Source organism: Melospiza georgiana, chromosome 3 (genome assembly GCF_028018845.1).
Source record: "Melospiza georgiana isolate bMelGeo1 chromosome 3, bMelGeo1.pri, whole genome shotgun sequence".
Lineage (NCBI taxonomy): Eukaryota > Metazoa > Chordata > Aves > Passeriformes > Passerellidae > Melospiza > Melospiza georgiana.
In genome coordinates this window covers 53,772,234-53,793,904 of record NC_080432.1, presented here as the reverse complement: position 1 = coordinate 53,793,904, position 21,671 = coordinate 53,772,234, and the positions used below count along the sequence as shown (strand labels likewise).

Here is a 21,671-nt window from a genome sequence, read left to right as displayed (position 1 = left end):
ACTGATTTACTACATCTGCACATTGACCCAAGTCAGTATACTGTATTACTGTTCAAGGCACTGTCATTTCCAAACTATACTTTCCCCTCTCAAATTATCCTTTTGCATGAAATGAAGTATCAAAACTGTAGGAACGTAAAAAAAAACCCACATCATGTTAAAGAAATGGAGAAACTTAAGCAAACCAAAATACAATGTAAACAAAATTAGTGGTCTGACTTAAATTGACAAAACCATAGCAACCCAGTAAAGTCTGAAAATCTAGCTTCACATTGTGTCCCTTGCTGAAACTTGTGTGTCATTTACTCATTTGTTAGTTTTGTGGGGTTTTTTTTCTGCACAAAAGATAAGGGTACTGCTAATTAAAAAATATTATGTGATCAAAATGACATTGCCCAGAATACTTTAAAAATGTTTCTATTTACTTTTCATATTTCTTGTCTGGGTAATGAAAATCATATGGCAGGAAAATAAGATAAATTCCCAAATCAGGTAAGAATACAAAAATCTTAAATCTTATAAAGTACTATCCAAAGATTATGCAGCCCTCACACACAGCAGAGCCTAAAGCTACCAAGTCTTGCTTTCTTACACACCAAGGTCCTTTTCTTCCAGGTTGCTTAGAGCAGAGGCAAGACTAGCCTTATGAACAGGAAGCTTACAGGGGTAACTACACCTCATTTCATCATACTATATGTTTTGCTTAACTAGCCTTCAGGCTAAATCCTTTTAAATGCTCTCGATCAGCTTATGTAGAAAAATGAATTCCTCTTTAACACGCCGGTAATCCAAAGTATGGAAAAAACTATTCAAGACCTTACATCACAGAGATTCCATCTTACTGTATAACACAGAAGAAAATAAAAGGTCAAAATACAAATGTTTGAAAACTCTGACTGTGAGAAAAATAAAAAACCCTTTTGTTTCGATAGTATGTGACATTCTCTATAATCCTTTCTGAGTTCAATTTCATTATCTCAGAATAACCAGTTTCTGAGAAGGATCATAACTGCAAGTAACCTCAGAAAAATGCTTTGGCTTTAAAAAAGGACTAGAAATCTAATGGGAATTATTATTATTATTATTATTATTATTATTATTATTATTATTATTATTATTATTATTATTATTATTATTATTATTATATAACTTCCAGTCCAAACTAAGAGATACAGGTGGCTTGGATCGTCCATACAAACATTAGACTAGCCTTCAGCTTCAGATGCTTTATATTAGGTTACCTTAGGATGTGAAGGTTTAAATTAGTGGGAATTTTGCTGCTGATTCCAAGGGACACTTATCTGCCACAATTTTGCCTTAACAAGGTATCAGTGCTTGCCAAAAACTGTTTCTTGATTTACTTACAAATTATTGCTAAAAATATTTGGCTTAACATATAATGGGTTCAAATTTTCAGGTGGTATAAATCAGTGAAGCTGCAGAACCATGCCAATTTAATCCACTTGAGGATCTACCTGTAGGGTTTATCCCATTTAAGATCATTCATAGCAGTAAAGTAATTATTTTAAAATCTTCCTGGTTTTACGTGGCAGGTAGTCAGAGTGGTTTCACCAAGGGCTACTGCATTTTTGTGGCTCTAATCAGCAAATCAAGCAAACCCATCCTTTCAGAAATGTATTATTCCTTAAAAGTAAGACTCCAATTAACCTAGTTTTTTTCTTTATTCAGTCCTGGCACCACTCAGAAATTATATCCTATATTTAAATTTAGACAACACAGATGCAAACATGCCTTTGCAAGGCTGCTTACAATAGAAAAACCTGAATAACAGAGATTCTATTCTATTGCTATTAAAAAGTTGATTCATATTAGCTATTCACACAACTTTGTGTGAATACTTGTACAAGCTCATCTTTCAACCTCCTTTTTTTCAAAAAACTGTCTAAAGTAAATCCAATTTATTTCCCTCAATTTAGTGCTTTCATGATAAGAAATAAATTTGCCATTTATTGGAAAATGTACTTGTGCATTTAGCCTTGCAGGGAGAGAAAGAAAAAAATAATCATCTTAACACAACTGCAGCTGGGAAGTAGCTTCTTCCCCATTACTTCTACAGACACGTACTTATTCCATGCTGCTGCAGAATAAGAGATTCTTCTAGTTAACCTATATGTATTTAAGAAATTTTGGTATTTGCCTTATTTTAAAATAACACAAGGCATTTGGAAGTCAAAGATTAGGCAACCTAACATGAGAGAGAGTAAATCAATGTCATACACATCAATTATAACACTTACAGGCTTGCATTGCTGTAGTCGTTTTTGACTAAAGCACACATAATGCAAAATACCATAATGTAAAAAAAAGGAAAATCCATATACCATTGCATAACTTAATGAAAATTAATTTATCAAGTAGGAGCTTGCAGCATCGAAAATTCTTGTTAACTATTTCACTTGTATCTTGATTTTGGATAAATCTTTATTACTGTACTGTATGAAAGCACTAGCAGTTTAGATAAGAAAATAGATATTTGCAATCTTAAAAACCTTCACCTGCCCATTTTTCCTTTAAGAGTCCATCAAGCAAATGTTTTCCAAAATATTTACCAAAAGGTAGGAAAGATATCACCAGTAAGTGATATCTTTAACTGCAAAACTTGTTTCTTCAACTTCTGCTCTGCTGTAATGTCCTCTAAGTCAAGTTCTTTCCATTCAGAAAAAAAACCATAAAATCAAGTAACCATCCAAGTCTGTAACTATGCAAGTGTTGTGTGAAATAATTTGTTGAAGATGGCTAACTTTCCACTGGTTTCCATGGAGTTGTAAATAGCACAGAATAATTTGGGTTAGAAGGGACCCTTGAAGGTTATCTTCTCCAGCCCCCCTACAATAAGCAGGACATCTTCAACCAGGTCTTTTGATTAGCTTCTATATAGAACACAATTTAGAGTTATAGCTAGTTGTTTTTTTTTAATTACACCTTGTAATTAAATTTATTTGATGACAGAGAGCATTGATGTGTGTTCACTCAATATGCATTTCAACACTGATGGGCATAGTCTGAGAATTGTCTGAATGTTTCTTTGGCTGACCAAACTAGATTATTTTTCATTACATGAAAGATCTGCACATATTATTTACTTCTTTTTGGTTCTTTACAATGGCTGACAGTGACTTGTAATTCTCTCATAATGTGCAATATCACTAAACCTGCTACTCCTCAAGTTATTCAAGCATACTAAAAGGCCATTTCAAAAATTAAGGAAGTCTACTGACTTCTGTGAAGCTCAACTATCCACAAATAAGATCTCTCACATGATTAGAAAAAGTGTAAAAAAATGAAAATTCTAATAAACACCATTTTTTCCGTTCACAAAGAATCATTTCAAGAAGTATTATTGTGAGGTAAACTGACAAAGATACTCTTGGAGAAAGGTAAGATGGATACATTAATTAGACTGATTTGGAGGCCAATTTTCCATGGATTTTGCTAGAACAAGGATTATGAAGCACAGGTTAAGTTATCCTAGATATATGTGCTGATCTCCCCCATATGAGAGCAGCAAATAATAATTCCAGTAAGTAAATGTGATGGCCAATAAACTACTGATTAAAATTAGCCTTACTTTCTCTGATAAGATCCCAAGACCCACATTGACTTACACTGCTCCAAAGTCAAAGACTTCAGTCAGTGGCAAATCAATACAGTGGTATTTAAAAGGTACTCTGTTTTGATACAGGGTAAGGAATTGCTTTCTAATTTACTGTAGAGAATGAACAAAAGCACTGGAATGCATAAACTTAAATTTACCCGTTTCACTGACCTTGAAGCTGGCGCCCTTTGTACAAATCCTTTGTTTTTGTTGGGTGAGCTCTGGCACCATTATCACATTTAGGTTGTTCATATCTAAAGAACAAACAGGGAGAGAATAAAACCAGCCAAGGTTAATTGGATCAAGAATTAATTAATTTCAATATTTGCAATCCTCATACCTTCTTGTATTTAGGGAATAAGCCCACATTTTCATTCAGAGGGCAATGCAAACTTATCTATCTTTCACTTACCTCAAATAAACCATCTTTATTCTCCTGGAGTTGATAACAAACAAAAAATATTCTCTCTTGTAAAACCCATTCTACTGGGAGGAAAACTAAAGAACTTCTATAAATTAATACAAAATAAAAATTATTTTGAAAAATATACAAAAGAAGCCCCACAGAATTAAAAAAAAAAAAAAAAAAAAGACGCTGTCTCCCCCCTAAAAAAAAAAAAAGTCATAAACAATACCACAGACAGTATTCATGTTGGGAAACACCAGAGAAACAAAGAAACAATACCAAAATCACAGCAAGGCAGGTACTGTAGTTAGGGACTACTGCAGCTCTAAAAAGTTTAAGTAAGAAGGGTTATGTTTTGAACAAGAGTGCAAAAGTGATAGGATTTCCAGAAGGAAGATAATTGGGCTGGGGCTGCTTGAAGTGAATTGTGAAGGAGACTGAATCTCCACCTGCTACTGGAATATTCTGGTTCTTCTATGCTTGTTGAGTTTACTTAAAGTCACTTTGTTAGTCTAACTGTTAACAAGAAATTCTGCTATTTGTACTTCCAACAAACAGTGACTTATGCAACACCACTAGCAATATATTTTATGCATGACTAGGAGGCATAGGAGGAACATCTGTTGCTGAATCTCACCTCCTTTTCCATATCCCTCTATCAAAGCATGGTGGTTTTTCACTCACCTCAACAGAGTCTCTTTCTGAGAAATTTTTACTTTATTGTCCTAAAGGAGACTGAAGTTGCAGGACTTAGCAGGTAGCACTTCAGAGAATGTTTCAATTCTCAGTTAAATGAACATGCATCGTGTCAATACACGTGTGTGCACATATTGTTCACTGAATAGATTCTAGACTGTTTCATAGTTTATATAACTGAAGTTCTCCTACTCCAACTTCACCAAAAGCACATTTACTGTATGGCACACTTAGATTTCTCATTAAATTATACTAATCCAATTTTTTTGGAACAAAATATTTCTAAAAACATTGAATGGTGGCAATGTCCTGGATTCAGGTCAGACTGCTTCTAAAAACAATGCCTAAATATTTTGCTCTTAATTATTAGGCAGCAGAGAGAACAGCAATAATATTTTTTTCCTTTGAGCGCTTAATTTGTTTCTATACCACCCGATGAAACTGACTACTAGCCCACCAAGTTTTGGCTGCTGCGAGAAGGTACAGTATCGTTTTTATGGACATGGGAGAGCTACAGACTCTTTTTTACCCTAAAGAATGGCAGGAATAGAAGGTGCTTTGATAACATGGGTTGGATTCAGATACTTGATGGATGACCACTTCAATCAGCCAAGAAAACAGTGAAAGGGAAGTCTCTGAGCAATACCCACTAATGCAGTATCTGGCAAACAGCCTGGCCCTGGATTAATCTGATACCTGACTCTGCATTCCCCTCCTTCTCTTCCATTACTATGGCTGCTCTGTGCCTACATTTCATTTTTTGGCCTCTACTCTTCTACCCTTTTGGCTGATATTTTTGTTAAATACACACATAGTCCATCATATACAAACTAAATCTATAAAAGCCCAATAGGTGTTAAAATGCTGCAATGTGAAAAGTCTATGTTTAACTCTTTAAAGAAACTGAAGAAAGAAAACAAGTCATTTAAAGTTTACCATACAGGAACACCCATGCTAAAAACTGGTAAGAAAAACAGACTTGCCTCAGTTTTCGTGAAGAAAGAGTGGGAACGGGATAGTGTCAGAATGGAACACGGGTTAAAAATAGTGTAGTTAAAAGACATCCCAAGTTACTCTTTTGAATTTAAAAGGGGAAAGAATCCCCAACAGTGAAAGTATATCTAGAATTGGCAAGGGCTTAGGATTGAAAGTATATCTAGAATTGGCAACTGCTTTATACCTCTGATCAGTCTGCTGGGAAGCATTGAGATTTACTGAGGTGTACAAAGCAGAAGAGGATGAAGGCTTCCACAGGGATTCTAAAATGAGGGCAGCTTCATGAAACAGATGATCTATGTTCGTTTTTAAGTTTAGAGAATCTTGTGCAAGTTTGGGGTTTACTCTGCACGAGATCCTAGGTGCTAAAAAAGTCACATGTCAGAATTCAGCCTCATGGTCCCCACTGAGCCGAAAGGCTGAGGTTCATGCTGTGATTTCCAAGAGGCATTGGGAGCCAGCTCGTGAGGAACACACCAACACTTTTGTGGGAATGGTTGTTTTTAGCCTTTAAATGCATTACCTCCTTTTAATCCAGATTTATTCCACAACTTCACCTATTTCTTTTGTTTTATTGTCTTAAATGTCCTAGAAGGGTTCTTCATTGGCATACCTTCATTTTAACTCTAGAATGAGTTTCTTTTTTTCTGAAATACCTTCACTGACAAATGATTTGTCTTTTTTTCAGATGACAGTGTATTAGAAGGTAAGTGTTAATAACTTCCCTTCATTTTGAGAGCCTTAATTAAATGATTGCCATTTATTGAGGTGTTCAGAACCTTATAATATGACAAATATCATTCTCATGAGTACATTCAAAACAAATAACAAGCAGAATGTTGAGCTGCTCTGGCAATAGCTTTCTGGATCTGTCTATCCTTTCAGTGTTGTCCCTTACCAATTTGACCCTTATCTGCAGTACAGGGATTTCAGTATGCTACGCACCCATCTTGCTACCAGGAGTACTAATGACATCAGTTCCCACAGTAGAGTTTTAAGATCCTTCAATTTGTACTTTGAAGTGGAAAACTGAAAGACAGTACACTAAATTTTTCACAAGCCCCTGACTGTTTAAACTAGGAAGGACTCACATATTCCTTCTTTCCATTCTATAAGAATTATAAAAAGACAAGTGTATATTCCTCATTTTATTCTGGTTCCCCTTTAGTTCCCTCTCCCTGAAAAAAAAAAGTTTCATTTTATAAATACAGAAAATAAAATTAAAACCAAGAAATAATTAATGGGATTTCAGCCCATCTAAATATTTCTCAGAAATGAGGTCTAGACATTCCTCCTAAACTCCAGGCAGTAATCCCACCTGCTTGTTTACCAAGACTGTAGATTCCTAAATACACCAGTCATTCTTTATTTAGTATGAAATTCCTAAAACTGAGTACTCTCCTTACCCATCTGTGCTCAGAAATGTTCTCTTTGGGGATATCAATAAATTTTACTTCCGCAGAGCTTCACTGAGGACTGACCTTATGTAAATGGTCAAGAACATAGCAGCTGATCTTTTTAGTATCAGTCATCAGGCAGAGCACTTTTGTGTCTAAACCATATGCATGGAAAGATTGTATCCAATTTTCCAGCCTTTCAACCTTGAGACATGCATCACAGTGAAAGGTCTTCCTGCTGCCTCTTCTCCCACAGCTGAGCGACTGTGTAGTTGCCAAAAACAAGAGCCCAGCAGACCAAACAGGGGAAAAAAAAGAGACAGAGGCTAATTCTAGGTCCGTAGGTGATTCATCAAGGGGTTGAGAAGGCCTAGAATTCCAGTCTGTATGACAGCAGGAGCCAAAATGGCACATACTGCGTGCACACCATACATATTAATAGGAAAGCAAGGTGGTTGATTTTGAAGGATCATCACCTTCAGTTTCATAAATGTTTCATCCTGATGTGCAGGATGTGGCAGGAAGCCCACAGAGATGAAGAAAGTGCACCTAACAAGATTCACATTTAAAAAGAAGCGTGCAATTGGTCAGCTGATACAGGAGGAACAGACACTGTTCAAGTGCGCAGAGATGGGGTTGGGAATCTGGTAAGGAGCATGAAGGCAACAAGAACTTCCTACATGTGTATCAGCAACAAAAAGAAGACAAGGGAAGTGTGAGCCTGCTGCTGGGTGGGAGAAGAGACCTTGTGACAAAGAACAGAGAGAAGGCAAAAGTACTCAATGGCACCTCCTCCCTGCTCTTTACTTGTAAGACCAGTCTCCAAGGAAACCCAGGTTCTTGAGTGCAGTAGTAAAGTCTAGAGCAAGGAAGACTTATCCTGGGTCATGAAGGATCAATTCAGGGATTGTTTGAACAAATTGGACATACATAACTCCATGGGACCTGATGGGATGCACCCATAAGTGCTGAGGAAGCTGGCTGATTTTTGGGCCGCTCTACTAAGATCTGAAAGATCTTACTGACTGGGAAATGTTCCTGGGGACTGGAAGAAAGAAAATGCCACTTCTGTGTTCAAGAAGGGCAAGGAAGAGCCAAATAAGCCAGAGATACTCACCTCAGTTTCTGAAAAGGTGATGAAGTAAATCCTCCTATAAGCTACTTCAAAACATATGAAGAAGAAGGTGATTGAGAGTTGTCAGGATGGAATTATGAAGAGGAAATCATACATAGCCAAGACTGAAGTTTCCTGTGATTCTGCAACTTGCTCACTGGATAAGGTGAGATGGGCAGATATTATTTATCTTAATTTTAGCTATGCTTTTGACACTGTCTCTGAGCACATTCTCATAGACAAACTGACAAAGTATGTACAAGACAAATGAACAGTGGGGTGTGTTGAAAACTGGCTGAACAACCAGTTTCAAATAGTTGGGATGAGCAGAAATATTTCAGCTGGAAGTCAGTTACCAGTGGAGTGCCCCAAAGCTTGTCTATTGTTAAACAATTTTGTTTAATCTCTTCCTTAATGACCAGGACACTGGGACATGGAACAACATTAATAAGTTGCCCTCTCGTTCACAGTGGGAGAATGAGACTTATCTGCAATGCTGTGTCCAGCGCTGAGCTCCCCTAAGAACAGAGACATGGGCACACTGGGTCTAGCAAAGGACCACAAATATGATTAAGGGACTGGAGCATTTGGTATAGTAAGAAAAGAATGCTGATTGTTCACTCTGGAGAAGAAAAGGTCCATGGGGGATCTTAATGATGTCTCTAAGTATCAAAAGAGAGGAAGATAATGAAAGGGAAGTAGAAAATAAACTGGACATAGTCCTGAGCAATCTACTATTGATGATCTTGCTTCGAGTAAGGGGATTGAGTCAGAAAACCTACAGAGATCTCTACCAATCTCAACTATTCCGTGATGATATAATAAAATTATATCAATAAGAACTAAAACACACACAAAAAAGCAAAAACCAAAAAAGGAGAAAAAAGAAAAAGAAACAATACTACAAACCCTCCCCCAAAAAACCCCAAACCAAAAACCCAAACAAAAACAAAAACAAAAAAAAGATAAGATCCCCACCAAAACCCAAAACCCAACAAAAACAAAACCACAGCAGAAGCTGCATTGCTTGATGAGCACAAAAAGATGATTTGGACTCAAATTAGGGAACAGGAAATAAAATTATGTAAGATAATAAGGATTAGCACTAAAAAGAAGAAAGAGTGAAAAAGCCTAGGGGTGGAGAACAGAGAAAGTGCATAAAAGGGCGTATCTGGAATCTCTAGAAGTCACCTTTAGATCCTCATACAATATGCATAGTGATCCTACAGTTTCAGCATCAAATTTAGACTATTATGTTTTGACCATTTATGGACCTCAACTTGTCAAAAACCGTTGATCAACAGTGACTTTAAGTGATAAAATCAAAGAATCCTTAAGGTTGGAAAAGACCTCTAAAATCATCAAGTCCACCTCAGATGGCACTGTAATTGGCATAGTCTAGACTATAGTATAAACAGGTAGCAATAACTCAACACTTGAAGAATACGCGAAAAAATCCTCCCCAAGAATATACTATTTTACAGCAAGCGGCTTATAACGCAGGTTTCTTTCACAAACCTTATGTAAATGATAAAAAAAATTTTGCTTAAGTTATAAAAGAGTTATGATTGTATCAAGATACTTCTACTGCTTGCCAACTCCATATGAGTTTCTATAGCATTCCTACAAGGGCCAAACCTCAATAACCAACCTAAATAACATCCTTTGGAACCTGATATGTGCTTTGCCTACATCTGCACTATGTGGCTTACAATAATTTACCATGTATCCAGTTCAGCTGAGATGACTGAACTCCAACCTTCTATTAATAACACACTAAAATTATATTTCCTAGCTATGGGTTCCCGAGGAGTTGTTCCATCAAAGGCCATCATATGAAATAGTTGAGGAGGTTGCTAGAAAAATAACAAAATAACTAAGCATTTCTGAGGTTGGATGTGTTTGTGTCATAGACCATCTCACTTTCCTCTTTTACATTCAGGATAAGGAGTGTGAGATTTCCTCTGGGATCATCATTATATGCTTCAAGTCTTGGATTCCTAGCACAAAAAAGGAGTAAAGAATAGGACTAGGATGGCAAACTGCCTGTGTCATTGCAGTGAAAAAGTCTATGGCCATCTGGCCTTAATTTTTGATATCTCAAAGTACTTCACTTTATAAAAAAACTGTATGACATAATTCCACCAGCAATAGAAATCTACATGATAGTTCATGGACACTAGGGCATGTTCTCACCACAGCTTTTGAGAACTGAATATGTACTCCCATACCTGGTTGAGGTACCGGGGATGGGACGTCCCGTATCCACCAGCACACACCAGCAGTAGCCCGTGGAAGGATGGCACTGCACTGGTTTGTAGAGGCCGCCCTGAGCACACTCTGGAATGAACACATTGTCCTTCTGGGGCTGCTTTGCTTCCTCCAGGGCTGACTGAAGTTCTTGGTCACATGACGATGCTTTTGGATGGAAAAGAAAAAGTACTGAAGAAGATAGATGGAAAGAGCTTCTCAACTTACCAAACAGATTTTATACCTTTCTTTGATTGCAGGTAAGGATTTTCTTTGTTAAAGCTTGCTACAGCTCAAATACCAGCTACATTGGTTTAGGCTATATATTTTTAAAAACTTTAGTTTCCTTTTCATGCAGCTGCTTCATTTTATAGTCCTAATAGTATTCTGAATGCCCCCTTTCCTATACTTGATGTAATCTATGGATAAGCATATACTTTGTGACCTTAAAAAAATCCTCATGCACTCCCCTAAGGAGTCCCTAAAGTCCCTAAAGAACAGATCCTCTTCAGAGGCAACAGTAAAAATCCAACTGCCTAGGAATCCTTAAATGAATTATTAATCTAGATATTCATTTGATGTTTATACTCTGCTTGTTCTCTCCAGTTCTGAAACAACCTCTTAACACAGTGCGAATTCTTCCACGTTCTTTTCTGGTGATTCTGGTGTTGGCAATGTATCATTTGCTCTGGAAAGCGAAGACCCAAGAAAAGAATACATTTTTATGTCATGGAATCAGTATGTCTGAAATCTTCCAGAATGTGTGAAAAACTTACATATCTATACATTCTCAGCCTTTACATGAAACTATGAGGCAAGGGGGAAAGAGAAGAAACCACAGGGCCTGAAAAGGTCTGTCAGTTTACACCATTCAGTAAAATAACACCTCTGCTGAGGATTTTTGGTCACTAATAAACTGGTACATGTGAAAGTTCAGAGACAGTAAATAAGAAAGACTATATATTCAAGCCATTATTTTTCCAGGGAATTTAAAATCACCTATCATGTGAAATTTAGATTGTTAAAAATGCATTTCTAAATAACTCCCACACTATCCATTAGGAAAAAAATATTAAATATTTGAAAAGCAAGAAGCACTCTACAGATGTTCAAATTACTAACAGGAAAATTTCAAGCCAGTAAAATTTCAATCAGTAACAGATTCTCTTCAGTTAAAGAACAGTCATTTTAATGTTACAATAAAAAAAAAAAAATGGGTAATATTTGCTCTTCTTTCAAACCAGTTAAAGGATTTACTTTTTGACTTTTAATAGTTCAGTGCACAAAGAACAAGTTAAATCTTGACTGAATATTCTAGTGCATTTTAACAAATTTTAGCTCTAGGGTAGGCATGTTTTCTTCTATCAACAGAATTCAGAAAATGCTTTGCAAACTGCAGAATAGAAACACCAATAGAAATTCACAGAATAATACTGCTCCTTGACAGTTTTTTGCATATGCAAATGTCCAAAATCAGTAAGACTTCTGTGGCAGGGTAAAAGGTGTAATGAAGCTAAACACCTTCATACTTTAAATGGCACACAATTCCATCTATACAATGGCCTCCTGGTTTACAAAACAGTGTGCTTTTTTTCCAATCCATGTAAAGGGCTTTACAAAAGAAAATATCACTTTCTAGCTTGATTACACAAGGCACAGATGGAGGTCTTTAGCTGATTTTTTTTTCCTCTTTTGTTTCATATAATGTTTGAACAGGATATCTGGGTAAGTTGATGATTTTGTATGCTTTTGTCTTGGTCTACCCACTGACATAAACAGAGATTGAGTACCTCTCAAATTTCCAGTGTTTAGATAATAAAGTGTACTTAGAGAATCACCATAGTATGGACAGAAACACTCTTTTAAAAAGGGATGTAGGAATTATTTGCATATTGAAACCTTCGCAGAAATAACTATAGCTTGACAAAGTAGAAATCTGTCACCAACATCCTAGAGTAGCCAAAGTAAATGTTTCCATCAGTGAATCTGGATTATGATGAATATCAGTAACAAGCTGTAACAACTCTAGAAAACACCTCACTTAGCCTTGTTGTTCACTTTTTATGTTTCATATACAATCAGGCAAAAAAGAGCACATGGGGTGAAGCAGCCGCCATGAGAGAGAGGAAATAATTACTTTTTAAACTCCACTAAATTAATGTTTCTTTCATACTGATAAACCTTGGGACCATGCCATTAGTTACTGTGACCTTCTCTTGGTTTATGTCCTTGTAACTAGCAACATAATATGGCAGATGTGCAGGTATTCTTATCGCCCCAAAACCCAGCCTTGTATGAAAAATACATTTGCATCTCCCAGCGTTGTTTAGAAAATACACTGGTGTATGAAGACCACATAATCAGGTCATCCAGATAAACAAAATGTATCTGAAAAGAGTGGGTGTGATGGAAAATTCCCAGTGCAGAAGCAGATATGAACTTTTTCAGCTGTGGACACAAGCTGTGCTCTCTAATTTCTGTGAATCTCTAGTTTCTACTGATTGAAAGAACCTGTGAAGGACTGCACTGCTGACTCATGGGCCAGTGCAGTCACCTCTGTTAAGGTGATTTAGGTGTCAGTGTTAGACTTAGATAACTGGTCTTTACTGGTTGAATTGCTGAGGCAAGTTTTTCTACAAGCTGTTGCTCAAGCCAGAAATTTTTATCTTTTGCACTAGGTCATGTTTCTCCTGGTCAGGAAATGTCACTAGGTCATGTTTCTCCTGGTCAGGAAATGTCAAGTTTTAAACATCAGAGGCACAGAAAAGCAGAATTTTGGGGAAGATGTCACAAGAGGGCTGAAAACATGGCTTATAGCTTTAGGAGAGACAGTCAGAGGACTGTGTGAACTTAACATCGGAAGTGAGACTGGAAACTGAGCAGACTGAGCAGTAATCAAAGGAAGGTTTAAAGATAAAGGACTTTCCCCTTCTTGCAACTTTTAATTTCTTATCTTTCCCTTACAGATAGGAATTTTTAACAAGCAGAGGAACACTTATTGCTGGGCTTAAATTAGTTTTCAGATAAAATCTAGATTATTTCTAACAAATTAGGGGGAAAAAAAAGAATATGATAAACACTACATCTGTCAGTTCTCTATAAGCCAAATGACTGAGTCTTATTACAAATCTGCTGAACAGAGTTCATTAAATTAATTAAATAAAAGTGCAAAATAACTCATCATTTTTCTGGCTCATGAGCATCAGGTCAGCTATCAGGCCATCTGCCCAAGAAAGTAATTTCTGAAGTCTAATGTTTTGCTCATTTCTGATGCAACTATTTGTGTTACCATTACTACTTCCCTGTTTATTTTCCCCACTAGAACATTGATCCTACCTAAAGGAAAACTGGTCTAAAGTGCTTATCTATAATCCTGCCTGCCAGAACCAGAACATTAATCCTTTGTGTGATTTCCTGTCTGAGGAAGCCATTCATCCACTTTCAGACTTTTCTTTCAATTATTTACAACAGGAGTAGTGGAAAGATGCAACTGTAGCCCTGTGATGCTAAGAGCTCTTATCACAAGAACTACCATACTGCTGAAAATAATTGCCTTTGTAATGTCAGAAGAGTCATGGTCAACAAATGTTCATTTCCCAGGAGAACCAGTGATAAATGTCATTAGCTTAGAAAATCTCTGACAGTTTGTCCAAACAATCTGACAACAACTATGAACTGGAACCAAAACAGATGGATGCCAGAAGTTCATAAAATGAACAGTATAGAAAAGGATCTATGTCACAATAAAAGTAGGATAAATACCTTACTCGTTAAAATGCATCAAACTTTCTCTGGAATGTGTTACTACAATAATATTCCTTCTCGGAACAGAAAAGCACTGACACTCCTGTTTCTTCCTTTTAAAGAATGTGCTTACATTGTTGTTATTTTACATAATTCCTTCAATTTTACCTTGCTAGAAAAAAAGAGATCATTTCCAAGCATCTTAGTAAAAAAACATAAACCAGGCTAAAAATATATAAACATGGCTTAAAAAAATCTTTTCTGCATAGTCTATCATGTTGGCCAGTGCTGTAGGCTTAGCTGGGATAATTTATTTCAGGTTAATAAAACTTTCTGCATTTCCTACCCAAACTACATTTTAATTTAGGCTTATAAGCATTACTGATTCAAAGCGGACATTTCAATCGTATAAGGAAATACACTTTTCTGTCCGGTTTTACATCAAGAGTCTTTGTGCCATCTACCCAATGGCCTTTTCTGAAGGACAAAGTAAAATTCTTGCTCATGACAAAGGAAAGTTAAAAAAAATGCTTTAGATGTAACACATGTTCCACTTCCTATGTCACAGTGCTATTCCATTTCTTCTCTTTTCATTTTAAAGATTAGTTGCTAAATACATTTTTCATGTTCTGGTTTAAGATGCCTTTACAGTCCATTACAAACAACCAGCTGAAATGCTGCATCTTCTGGCAATAAGAAACACACTTCAGCTAATGACAAACTTGGAGAAGTTTCAGGTTTTGTATAAAATCTTTGTTAATTTTTTTGCCAGTCCTCTCTAAGAAAACACTCTGGATTTCAATAAATCAAGCTAATTTACAAGATTTTTTTAAAGAAAACTTCATTTAATTAAGAAAATTTAAATTAATTCAGTTCATTTAAAAAAATGCCTCAATAGCAATAGGATGTAACACTGTAATTCCTTATTTATTGAAGACTCCATTTATTCATCTGTGATAGGCTACCTAAAATGTTAATTAATGTTTACTAGGGAATGTCCTAGAGGAGAATAGCAGTGATTTTTTCTGGAAAAGTCATCCTGAATAATCTATTTAACTGTGCATTTTTCTGTTGCACATCTCAAACACTGAGTGCTGTATTATGTATGTTAGGATAATCATCTTGTTAGCCTTGTAACAGGCTCCTTATTTCAGAAATTCAAGCAGTTTTTCTGCTGTATCTTATCACAACTTCTCCCAGTGTGTGGAATTTCATGATTACAAATAATTTGAGTTGGGTTTTTTTGCATAAATGTAAATACCTGTATTTATGTCTAAATTTCAGTGTGGTCCGCAGGAATAAGTTGTCAAGTCTGCAGAAAATTGCAGAGGCGTCTGTATGGTACTTTAACATTTCCTGCCACTATACAAACATTTCCTTCCAACTTCCTTAACTCCACAATGTGTATATAACAAACAGAATCCACTCCAAGAAATTCTGTTTTCAGTTGGTTCCTTCTGCCTCCTTTTCTCATTATAATGGGCCATGAAAGGGCAATTTAGACAGCCTAGTTTTCAGGGTAAATGGATCTTTTATTAGGGCTTGAAGCTCAGTGTCCCACACAGAAAGCAGGTAACAAGAAACCTGTGAACAAAAATACTTCCAAAAGTGATAAGCAAGTTCTAGAGGAGTACAGTGTAACATTACAGGCAGTTAATATTGCAGTTCCACCCTGTTTCTGGGAGGATATACAGACAGGATATAATAAAGTAATCATGCCCAAATTGTATGACAATTTCTGCTAATCAGAGTGTTATTCAAATCAACCGTCTGTCCCAGTAAATTAAGTCTAATTTAAGTGCACATCAAGTACTGATTTACAGAAGTTTTGTGCTAGTTTATTTCAATACACCATGATTAGGATGCATAAATACTCATCTTATTGATACCCATGAAACCCTCCAAGAAATTTCACATCTCATGAGAATAAGAATTTGTTCCATTTCCTTAGGATGAACCCTCTTTGAACCAGTGAAGTTGATACACCCCAAGGAAACTGATCACAATATGTTTTTATATTTTTAACTAGTTTTCACAGTATTCAAGTTTCATTGAATGGAATTGCACTTACATTACACAAAATTATATTTCCACATATGACCAAAATGTTCACATTAGAAAGGAAAGTGGGAATTATATTTCCTCATATGACCAAAATGTTCACATTAGAAAGGAAAGTGGGAATTATATTTCCACATATGACCAAAATGTTCACATTAGAAAGGAAAGTGGTAAGTGGGATAATTTCTATTCAAGCTATGCATTTCCTGCAGAGGAGTTGACTGAATGGCAAAATGGTCTACTATAGCAGTGGCTCCATCAATCCAACTCCAGCAAACACAGCCCTTCAAGGTAAACTAACAGGTTCTTTACCTGTAGCTGACCAATTATATCACCCAGAATCCATCAATTCTGTTCCTGCTATAAGCACAGCCAATACAAATGACAAAAATTCCCCAAATTATTTCATTTTAGTAATGGAGCGATATGGCTTTCTATTCCATGGCTTTGTATTTTTTCAGGGTTTCCAGCTTTTGTCCAGACATTCTCTAGCATGACAGATTCCTTCTCTGAAGAGGTAGATGAAGTGGTATTATGCACTTTGAATGCCACCTTTTTACCCTTTGTGTAAAGTAAGCTGTTTCCTTGTCCCTCATGGCCAGAGCATGGGCATCTCACACCAATCTTTTTTAAGATAGCTTTTTTCCAAACCAGGACACCTGTTCTTACAAGAATTTATCCGCTTGCCTCCTCTTGACACTTTCAAATAAACTTGATTGTAACTGAAATCAAGTGCAGCTAAATGCTACAATGCAAGAATTAATTTGCTCATGCTGCTAGTTTCTTTAAAGGCTGTTCATTAACCTGGATCAAACAAAGAGTACTTATGTGGGCCAGCCTTCCTCCAGTAAGAATCCATGGAAAAATACCTACTAAACTCAATGGACAGTACATGAGGTCTCAGCTGAATATATTCATATGCAAGTATGTTTCCAGTTAGGCCTAACATTTGTCCATGAACCAAGTACTGATTGTAAGGAATAGGTAACATTAATAAACACTCAACCTTAGACCCAACATCTAGATGGCAACCAAAACCTAGGACTAAATTACAGCATTCATAGTCATCTGGTGCCACATGTTTTGATTTACCTTAGGTTCAGATGCGCATCAGCATGAGGGTTCTCAAAGCCTGGAGAAAGCTGGCAACCTTCCTGCCCATATTCTATCTCATTTGTGAAAAAAACTTGTGGGAATTAAATATTGCAGGCCCCTTGTGTGCATTTTCAGAGAGTGCTCAGTGTACAGCTGATCACTGTTTTGCACTTTTGGAGCTTGGGCCGATGATTGTGGCTCAAAAAGCAAAAAGCTCATTGCTTCAACACAGCCCTTATGATTAATTGATGTACTTTAGTCCATTGAACAAAGAAGGATAAATCACAGACAGATGCTCTCATTTATCTATGTGGTTTCATATGCAAAGACACTGCAATACACAAGGAAAATCCTCTGAAAATGCACTGAGCCCATTGAAAAAATATTCAAAATACAGAAACCACTAGCCCCCATTTTGCTTTACCTGAAAATAGTACAATCATAATCAATATCATCTACTGGGATACACCAACTCAACTTTTACCCTGGATCCAAGTCCAGTAGGCCTATATCAAATCAAGCTCTCTGAAATACACAAGTTCTGTTCTACCTACTGGCAAAAGTTTGGGGAGCCATAAGACAGAGGTCTGAAACATAATGTGATGAATTGCTCTTTAATCAAAATCCAAACCCACTTTTCTGCTGGGATTTTTTCTTTAAAAAAAACATTCTCTTTTTTTTAAGGGATTTTTCTTTTTTGTTTAGGGAAGGTTTTGCACATATCTCAGCAATTCTTTATTTTTTTAAGATTTGAAATTCTGTAACCACAGTTACTAAGAAAGACTATAACCACAGTCACTGCAAAAGAAAAATAACTGTTTTGCCTCAAAAAACCTGCAATTTTAGCATTCTATTTGATTGTTCCTTTGCTTTCTTGTTTATTTATTTTAGGCCAGCTTCTTGGTTAAACAGATGAGAAACATTATTCAAGTATTCAAATTTATCCTCTCACAGAATTATAACCAATTTAAATTAATCAGCTATTCATTTGTGATCCTTTTTCTCTTCACTGCCATTGAACAGATTAAGGGATCAAATAATCTACTTGTTTGACACCAAATGTAATTCTCTATTTTGGCACTCCTACACAGATTGAATAAAACAGTAGCGTGAGATCTGTCCTGACTTGAAAACTCACACAGAAATTACTCTTCATTTATAAACATGACAAATCTAAACATTTAAATATTAGCATTTACTTCTACAGTAGACAAATAAGGGAGAAACATGAAGTGAGGGTACACTAGATTACAGATAGGAGTTACTTCAAAGATGTTTTTTGCATTAGAGGCAAATCTTTGTACTGAATTTCCCAGGTTAAAATATTTTATTTTACCATCCATGAAATGTCAGTGCAGTAAACCAAAAGCTGCATATTTTTGTTAAATCTTTAACAGCAGTGTGTGAAAGGGATAGCAAGCCTTTGCAAAGTGCCAGGTATAATCCAAGGACTATTTACACCCTACCTTCCTCAATGGATCTTTTAAAAGTACCTTTACACATATCAAAAATCATTTAAAGCCAAATGGTCAATGTCATGGGCTCAGGCTTCACAATGAGAGTAGAAAATCTGGTCTTCTGAAGAGATGAGATCTCTCATCCTGCTTTTGCTCAATTTATGGGAAGAGCATGGATTATCATCTCCAGGTGTTCTTGCTAGGCTTTGTTGACTTCCCTCACATGAGAGAGGATAATGTGCAAATGACTGCCCCATTCTGCAAGGATACATCTGAAAGCAGTTATTTGCCAAATGGAATGAAATCTGATGAAATCTGGTTTTCCTACATAAGAGGAAATACTGGTACCTATTATTCTTACACATGGCTGCCTCATCCTGCCATAGCAGAGCAGCCACACTGTGTTCAAACTCCAAAACCAACCAAACAAAAAAAGCCACCACCCAAAATTACAGTAAATGAAAATCACTAACTTGTCCCAAACAGAGTGGCTGGCTGGCCAGCTTGCTATAGCAATCTGAAGGCTCATTCATTAAACAAAATTGCGCAAAGCTATCATTCTTGCTTTATGAGTATATTGACCAGCTAATGTGAGTCTCCTGCCAGTGGAAAAATCTCTCATTTTTCAAGAGAGATTTGAAGTGAAAATAAAGCTGGTTCACTTTTTCCATAGAGCTGTGAAAATTAAACTCTTTGCCAGGTAAGCTGAGGATACATATTTGTTTGAATAGCTGTACTAAAAATGAAAAAACAAAACAGGCGAACAGGGGTGCCTAAATTCATACTTTGGCACTTAAATAACCCAGCCATCTTACACGAATGTTTATCCATCTAGCACTTCCTCTCCATGAAACAGAAGTTGTTTCTCTTCCCCATTTGGAAAACTGAGTGCGTGGATATGACTTTGGATACTTGACCTTAGGCACTCAAGTAATTTTCCTTCCAGAGGTGTACAGTGGCATCTCTGGCTGCCGCCTGTGTCATGTTGCTGCCACTGGTTCACAGTGCTAATGCTGTTGGCACCATGCAATGTTTTTCAGCCTTATTGCTTAACTCCTGCCTCCTGCCTGGAGGTGACTGCACTCCACCAACATTCAATTTTCTAAGTATCAACTAATTTCCACCTTACAGACAGAGCTCTCACTACTGCTGCAGAAGCCAGCAGGAGCCAGGAGGATTTCTGTCTGTTTATGGGAATGTGACCTGAGATGCATAGTTTAAAAATGTGCAGATATGTTAAAAAAAATAAGAGAATGTTATTTTGAATTTTGGTAGCTCTCCTTTACATGTGTCAAAGTATCTTAAAATGGTCAGTACTGTCTGCACCTTTATATAATTCATAGCAGACTGGATAGGCATTACAAAATGGTAAGAATTTGGCCCTCAGGCACTGAGCAGGAATACAGACATTAAACGGGCTGCTGAAACAGAAATGCTCCATTTTTTTCTTCAGTATTTCAGACAGTTACTCCAACAGCCATAATACAAAAGTTTATGCTACCATTGCCATTATCTCTCAGATAAGTACCCTTAAATTCTACTTGGTTTAAACAATCTCAAAATTCTGAGAACATAATTACACCCTTAAAAGCTAACCTATGACAGATGAATCAAAAACTTTTCTACTGTTTTTTCTTCTTCATCTCATCAAAGAAAAGGTAAGAAGCAGGTGGAAAATGAGCATTCATATTATTGCTTGTCTCTAATGACAAGGACTGTGTTGTGCAATGAAAAATCTTTTAACAGAGAAACAAAAAACTTCTCTAAGGTGGTATCATCTGTTGATGATACTGCTCCCAGATCTCTTGCCCTCAGTATGAAATTCAACAACATGAACATGAAGCCTGGTCACAAGGTAACTGCACTGCCTTAACCCTGGGTAAAACCAAAAGCTCATCTCAGATTGAAGGCTGTACAGGTCTCTGCCGCGCAGCACACTATATCCAAAGCACATTATTTATATAGCACGTAGGACATCAGTATTCATAACAGGAGAACTCCAGGATTCAGAAAGAAGACTGTTTACTGATTTTGGCAAAGTTTTGTGTGCAATAAAGAGGATGAGCCAAAGAAGAGTGAAAGCCAGTAAGAATATTCTAATACTAATTCTTTCAACTCAAGTAACTTTTAATATAGTTTTATATTGCTCTTTCTTTTCTTTTTTCTTTTGTCATATGGCTATGTTTAAACAGCTCAGCCTGTGCTTTGGTTTCAAGAGCAAAGACAAATCTTTGGCTTGGCTTTACATTCAAACTTTGGAAAAAAACAAGGGCAATCTGAATTTAAAATAAAAATTCCAATTCCACCCCACTTTCATCTCTGTTTTCAAAAAGAAATAGTTTTCTGAAGAGTAGATAATGCTACATATGATGTGAGAATGAAACATCACTATGCTTTTGAAGAATGGGAGACCTACAATCATATTGAAAAATTCCAGGCCAAAATTTCTGCTCCTATGAACTGGAACTATTCCATTGCATACAGTAGGGATCAGCAGCAGAAAATTTAGTCCCAAGAATATTTAGAACAATTTTAAAGGCTTCTTACATAATGCATAGTAGCAAAGACCTTTGAACTAGTAAAATGAGAGTTTTTAAGTGCCTAAGGATCCTTAATCATTTACAATCCATGATTACTTTATGTCCTCAGAAGATCATTATTTTAAGTGTTTAACATGCCACACAAATGACCTGGATAAATAGTAGAGGCCTTGCAAAAATACTTTCCAGCAATCTACTGTGTGTGAGAGTAAAGAGCAGGTTTCCCAAAGTGTTATTTTTCAAGGTGTTTGCTTGGCTTTCCAGCCTTTTCAGACCTGTGCCCATCTCGTTTCCCCACA

At 36.4% G+C, this 21,671-nt stretch overlaps 1 protein-coding gene across 3 annotated transcripts in view; it reads right to left on the bottom strand.

The window, feature by feature from the left end:
* Positions 1–21,671, bottom strand: part of SMOC2 (SPARC related modular calcium binding 2) — a 137,742-nt gene that overhangs the window by 31,184 nt on the left and 84,887 nt on the right. For all 3 annotated transcript variants that reach the window (XM_058020508.1, XM_058020509.1, XM_058020511.1), the window contains exons 8-9: positions 10,457–10,643; positions 3,788–3,870 (exon numbers count right to left, since the gene is read on the bottom strand). In XM_058020508.1, coding sequence (XP_057876491.1) covers positions 3,788–3,870; positions 10,457–10,643 — 270 coding nt within the window. The remainder of the gene's footprint in view (positions 1–3,787; positions 3,871–10,456; positions 10,644–21,671) is intronic.